This window comes from Austrofundulus limnaeus, unplaced genomic scaffold (assembly GCF_001266775.1).
Source record: "Austrofundulus limnaeus strain Quisiro unplaced genomic scaffold, Austrofundulus_limnaeus-1.0 Scaffold642, whole genome shotgun sequence".
Taxonomy (NCBI): Eukaryota; Metazoa; Chordata; class Actinopteri; order Cyprinodontiformes; family Rivulidae; genus Austrofundulus; species Austrofundulus limnaeus.
The window spans coordinates 59,995-67,109 of NW_013953044.1; the positions used below are offsets into that span (position 1 = coordinate 59,995).

At 40.8% G+C, this 7,115-nt stretch overlaps 1 protein-coding gene across 3 annotated transcripts in view; it reads left to right on the forward strand.

The window, feature by feature from the left end:
- Positions 1-7,115, forward strand: part of scfd2 (sec1 family domain containing 2) — a 249,408-nt gene that overhangs the window by 25,103 nt on the left and 217,190 nt on the right. For all 3 annotated transcript variants that reach the window (XM_014027369.1, XM_014027368.1, XM_014027367.1), the window contains exon 3: positions 5,416-5,543. In XM_014027369.1, coding sequence (XP_013882823.1) covers positions 5,416-5,543 — 128 coding nt within the window. The remainder of the gene's footprint in view (positions 1-5,415; positions 5,544-7,115) is intronic.

Here is a 7,115-nt window from a genome sequence, read left to right on the forward strand (position 1 = left end):
GATGGATGGATGGATGGATGGATGGATAGACCTTTTATGTCATTGTACAGAGCACAATGAAATTACAGTTCAGAACACCCATTCAGAAGAAGACAGAACATAACAAACATAGGAGAACAGGTGCCCTGGGTCATGTTGCCACTGACCCCTGCCCAGAGCAAGGATCATCTTCATGAAGACATCATGAGTATCATAGTGCTGATYAGATTCTAACACAGTACCAGCACATTTTCCAGGAGTTGGATTAAAACATTTTTTGATTGCACTGTCAGCTGATCTTCTGCCGTTCACGGAGGTACAAAAAGTGTTTCAGTCCATTTGCTTTGATCAGTGCAAAGGATCATGGTTTTGGGTGGCTGTGGCTGAGTTGTTAGGGGAGTCATTCCTCTAATGAGAGAGGTGGTGGTTCGATTCCACCACTATTCAGTCACATGTTGAAGTGTCCCTGGGAAAGACACTGAACCCCAATGCCGCTGATGTGTGTCCATCAGTGTATGAATGTGATTTAAAGCACTGATTTGTCTCTATAGATTGATTTATCTGTATTATCTTTGTAGAGACCTAGTAGAGTGCTGAATGAATATGTGTGAATGAATGTGTGTGAATGGGTTAATGAGGACAGCTAGTAAAGAGTTTTGAATATTCTGGTTGGATAGAAAGGTGTACAGTCCATTTTGCCACTTATCAAGTGACTAACTACTAGAACACTTTTTAAATGAATTTGATATGTTTTGCATCTTGATAGAATACATTTGATTCATTGGTAGATAGAAGTTTGGATGTTTTCAGTCATGACTGCGCTGAGTTCTGAGTTCAGTTTCAAGTCCACAGACTTGCGTAAAACTTTAAAAACAAAAGCTGCTTCTTCAGGTAATCAAATGAGGAGCGAGGACRTCACACACGCTCTGTCACCTTCAGGAGCTCTGAATTGAAATTCAAACTCTGATTTTCATGCAGTTTGCAGAAAATGTTTTAGCCATATTTACAATAATATTTAGAAATTTTATGTCTATTCGTACTGCATATAACATACAATCAAACTATACAGTTATTTGACAAACTAAAGTAGCCTTCATTTGACATTTAAAGAAGTTTGTCAAACAAGAAGCCCCACAATCATCCAGAGCCTTCGGCATCTTGGGGCGAATCTCGTCCACTCCTGGCACCCTGCCACCAAAGAGCTTCCTGACTACCTTGGTAAATGGTTAATGGACTGTACTTATATAGCATTTTTTTATCCATCCAGGACACTCAAAGTGCTTTACACTACAATCTGTGTCCTCATTTACCCATTCACACAGCACTCTATTAGGTCTCTACAAAGCTAACATGTACAATCATCTTTGGAGACTAATCAGTGCCAATCACATTCATTCACTGATGGGACACACATCAGAGGCATTAGGGGTGAAGTGTCTTGCCCAAGGACACAACTGAGACAGCTGGACGGGGGATCGAACCGGCGACCTTCTGGTTCTAGGACGACTCCCCTAACCACTCTGCTACAGCTGCCCCTCTGCTGTGGTAATGGACTCGTCTTCCCTCAAGTCTTTAGACTCTGCCTCCTCAAAAGTGTGCGGTGCAAAATTTACATAAAATTTTATCACAGTTAATTGTGGCATTTAATCGATGATGATAATATGGTACTGATGGTGGTCAGAGGGTCCGGTGGCGCCGATGCATGGCAGCCCCACCTCTGTCAGTGTGCCCCAGGGCAGCTGTGGCTACAGTGTAGTTTGCCATCATCAGTGTGTGAATGTGTGTGTGAATGGGTGAATGTCTGTTAGTGTAAAGCGCTTTGGGGTCCGGAGGGACTTGAAAAAGCGCTCTATAAGTTCAGTACCATTTACCATTTTACCATTTACTTATATAGCGCTTTTCTATCCATCCAGGACACTCAAAGTGCTTTACACTACAATCTGACTGAATATGACAATCAATGGATGATAAGCGTACTTGCATGTGACTGACATTGTGTCCTTGGTTAGCATTATCTGGTTTTCCTCGTACTTTGGTTTATGTTGATGTTTCAGGTGATTAAACGCGTTCGTAGGGTTAGGGTTAGCTCTACTGTGCCTTACGCCACTGGGCTCACATGCACACCTGATAGTGAAAGTGTGTTGTACACAAAAGTACATCCTGACATGGTACTAATTGCAGTGATTGCAAAGTGTCAAATATTAATTGTTGACAATTTTACTGACAATTATTTGTACACAATACAGTTTTGCCCAACCCCAGTGTGAAAGGAGCAACAGGATTAGGGTTAAATGGAAGAAAACTCGASTATAATTGTATTAATCTCCTCTGCATTACATTCTGTCAGGGGCATAATCCCCCCTCCCCCCTCTTCCCTGTTCCTAAATGACTGAGAAGGTACTTTGGACGGTACACATATGCTCTCTTTTTCTTAACATATTGCACTTATTGTCCTTTTAAGTCCTGGCATTTRAGTTTTAAGTGCTTTTTAATGGTACAACACTCATTACACGCCCAGTGAAATTRAATTTGTCCACATTCTCCACACACACCAGCTCAGCTTATCAGAGCTAATTCAAGATGACACTCTTACAGTGCAAGAGTGCCCCCACCAGTAAGTCTGAGGAGTATCTTTCTTTTTAAACAAAGAAGAAGAAATCTGCACTCAGAACTTAAAACACAACCGTGCAGATGGCCAAGCACACGCAAACCAAATTCTCACACTGCCCACCCGTCCCAGAGTTGAGCCGTTTCTCAACAACTTTTCGGACTGGTTAAAGAGCCCGTCTGACACCCTGTCAATATAAACCTCAGCCCTCCTGGCCTTCAGCCCAACTCTCACACTCTCCCACCCCACACTGACCAATTGACTTAGGCATGGGAGTGCAAGCCATCGTTATTGCTGGAGGATGGGGAGCAGAGGAGGGGCAGTGGGGGGCAAACAGCCAAATGAGAACTATGTTTCATCCACACTTGTCAGAGCCCCTCCAACGTGCAAGAACACACACAGATCTGCAGGATTGTGTGCAAACATGTACAGATGTGCGCATGAACACATCCTTAGACACAAACTCACTCAGGACCGCCTGCAAAAGTCTCGGTCAAATGACACTTTTGGTATTTCAGCAATTGCAAATGTGGGAATTTYACGATTTGTGTAATCATAGTTTTATCATACATCATTAAACACAAGGGGGGGTGTTTGAATAAAATGACCCGAAGTTTTTGACTAATAGTCAAAGTGCATTAATTCATTTATTGCTCAACTTGAACAAACAGTTGTTGATAAAAACATAATTTATTTGATATTTTTAGCCTTTTTACCCCACAACAATATTGTTTACATTAAACCAAGCTTTTCTTGGAGGTGCATTGTGTTTGTAAGCTGTAGCGTCTTGTTCTGGTGTGAGGATGGTGGGCGTCCCAGTGTGAGCCCACTGCTTCACAGCCCGAGATCTGGAACCGATTACAGCTGATATTAAACACATGGCAGCAGTTAGAAAGGAGAAAAGGCGAGAAAAAAAGACAAAAAAGAAAAACAGAATAGTTATGTCAATGAGATCCCTCCTACCTCCCCACTTCTTTTTTGTTCTCAGTTGTTTTTTTCCCCTTTTGTTTCTTTCTGTCTGTGCAATTTTGAGTTCCTAAGAGTAAAAATATCATCTCTGTCATTTCTGTTTTCTGTGTATCAGAGTCGTTATATTCAAACAAAGTGTCAGTGACTTTAAGAAGGTTGAAAAAAAGACCTATTAAGAGTGAGATACAAGATGTGTCTGTAGCTTAAATTTTGATACCTTTCAACAAATCTGCCATCTATGGATTTTCTGATACGACTCCTCAGCGACATGATTTGATTGTGTTTTGGAAAGCTGTTTTTCTAATGGCAGATGGTAATTGTCTTGTTTTCTCTGAGATGTGGATCTGTCTGTTTCATAACCTTGTGGTTAATGAGATGAGGGACCGAGGTGTGTCCTGTGATGGCTCCAAGGAGATGTGCTGGTCTCCAAACTGTTAGACTCTAACTCTGATGTAAGGACATCACTAATCCTTTCTGAGGAATATTGACACACAGACTGCAGACATTCCTAATGTTCCCTCTGCTAATTTCAATTTTCATCTGAGCCGTCCCRCCGGGGTCACTATCAGTAAGGCGTGCGTTCAATCATGCCTGTATTGTCCTTTTGTGTTTGTGCAAGAACCTGTGTTCACTCTGCACAAACACTGCTACTGTCTAGGGCTGTGTATTGGCAAGAATTTGGCGATATGGTACATATGACAGAGGGGTCACGATACGATATATCCTGATATATTGTGATATATTGCAATTTTTTTGTCCAAAAATTCTATTAAATAAAAACCTTGTACTGGAAAAAAAAAAGAAAAACCAAAATTCATTGTCTCAGAAAATTCTAATATTACATAGACATACTTTTGATACATTTAGCTGTGTTCTGCTCTGTATGTATTTGATTTTAATTGTTTCATGTTTCTTATCTCATCCATGTTTTCAATTATTAGACTAAATTTGCCAATAAATAGTTTGAAAATATATGTTTTTGCAGCTTTTAGTTTTTAATATTAATTTAAAAAATGGTCACCCAACACTTAACAGTAGCCTATATGTTGTCATAAAGTTCAGTAAACAGATGATATGAAGCTGCTGCACAGAGAGTTTCTGGGATCAGCTGACCTGCATCCAGAACCTGATTTGTATAACTGTGGGTCGAACAGCAGGGCAGATCCTGAAAATAAACAGTAACTAAATGGAGAAGCTAAACAACACAGTTAAACCATTTTTGAAGCGAACACAGCAGGATAAACTTAAAGTATATGGACTTTGATGCGATCAGCCGGACATTGAGAGCAACAGACAGAGTTTTATTTCATGGGGGGGAGACGCATGCGCTATATATGCATGCCTGCCTTCCTGCCTTCCGTAACGTTGGAAAAAAGAGCACACAAAACACTTAATTTGGCTTAAAATACAGACATTCTGACAAATAAGTAACTGTTTTTAACCTTACCTCAGCTTAGAAGGCAGAGGGTGTCTGTCTTTTCCACTCATATTCAGTTATCGGAGCATGAAGCTAATGTTTACTCACAATGGTAATGCTACCTACCCTTACTCTCTGGCACTCAAGAGGTAGAGGAGCCCAATGKCTGGCTCACTGCTGCCAACCAGCAGTCAGAGACTGAACTACAACATAAAAATGAATGGCTGGCAGGAAAGTTGACATTTCAAACCTTAATTAAAAATTGATACAGGTCTTTAGAATATCGATACAGTATCGGGAAATAAAATGTTGCGATATTTCAGTGTATTGATATTTTCTTACACCTCTACTACTTTCATTTCTCCTGCAAGCACTAATAAACAAAGCAAATTCAACCCTACCTCAAGCCTAAACACACCTGTTGCATTGCCATTCTCATCAGGTCATCAACAGCATTGTCACTGTGGGAGGCCATGCTGACCAGTAAACACAAAGAGGCGGTGATGGAGGTCCGTCGGCACCTGGTGGAGGCGGCCAGTAAAGAGAAKCTGCCCGTCAAGATGAGCATGGGTAAGAATAGTGTACATATCTCTTTCCCCTTTAGACTTTAATTAAAATTTAATCAAATAACACTATACACACAAAAATGAACTGAAACACATGAAAGCATCATTTTTAAGAATGCACATTAAGGAGAATCATGTGCTGGTTTAGCAGTGTTTTGGAGTGGGACTATTGTGCTTCCAACTGAGATCTAACTTCTCTGCCTTTCTGTGTATTTGCCTATGTGGCCTCAGAGGAAATCTGAACCACATGTTGGCTGCGTGACACGCACACACACACACAGGCTCCCTCACACACGCCACTTTTGGAAAACTTTTGTTGTTTGCTAATGATGTGGAGTGKGTTGAAACAAGGGATAAAAATGCGTAAAGGCACGCAAAAATTAGACACATGCATGCACAGGCATCCTTCTGCGTTCACCTTTATACTAAATCTAATACTCACAGAGGCGATGGGTGTAGTCCGTTCCCACAAACACACTACACACACACACACACACACAGGCCTAATATTCAGTTCAACATCTGGCAGAAAATAGGGGTATTCTGGTCCCTTAGCTCCTATAATTTGTGAGATTAAAAAAGTCTTCTAACAGGCAGGTTATAAAACGCTGGAGGTCACACACTCCTATATGTGCACATAACTTACCTGTCAAACATCTGCAACCACATTTTGGGGCTTCTTTTCACACTTTTGGGATAAATGTTATCTTTATCATTCTTAAAGACTGTCACCTTATAGAGTTATTTAAACAGATGTAAAACAAAGTATGTAGRATTGACAGTAAAATCAGGTCTGTATCAACAAAAAGGACACTCAAAGCTGTTCTTGTCTACTGACTGAGAGTTTGTTGATTTAATGTCTTTGCTACGAGAAGGAGGAAAAAAACAAGGAAGGGGGCACTGTAAGACCCCTCACACTGAACCTTTATACCTAACTGGTAGAAGACTAAACTCTGCCAAACCCCACCCCCCCTGAGTTCATAGCACAACGGCACCGCCAACGAAGTTTACAATCCATCAAACTCTGAGACAGAGTTAAACCCAGTGTTACACCTCTTTGACCCATTTCTAATGGGAGAACAACTATTGATTTTAGAGAGTTTCATAAAAATCCACTCATTGGTTTGTGGAATACATTTCTAAAAGGCAAACACTCACAGGTATGCCTTTTTATGCTGGTGTGTCTGTGGTTATTTTCTCAAAGCCGGAGTTTGACCTGTCAAAAGCTCTTAGAGCAAAATGTGATGATTAAATTCACAGTGTGTAAGAGAACATGCTCATATCCTGTTTGTCTTGGAGGGGGTATTGCTCTTTAATGTACAATTAGAACTGACTCATTTTGTATTATCAGGGTTCCCTCGGGCCCTTGAATTCCTTGAAAGTTTGTGAATATGAAAAAGTGATTTCAAAGTTTGTGAAAACAGCCAAAAATTACACTTGTCCTTGAATGTTTTTTGGGGATTGAAGTTCTCTATTCACACAATTGATTTTCATCACGGCAGCACGACGTCTCACACGGTTCGGACCTGGGGTCTTTCTGTGTGGAGTCTGCATGTTCTCCTCGTGCTTGCGTGGG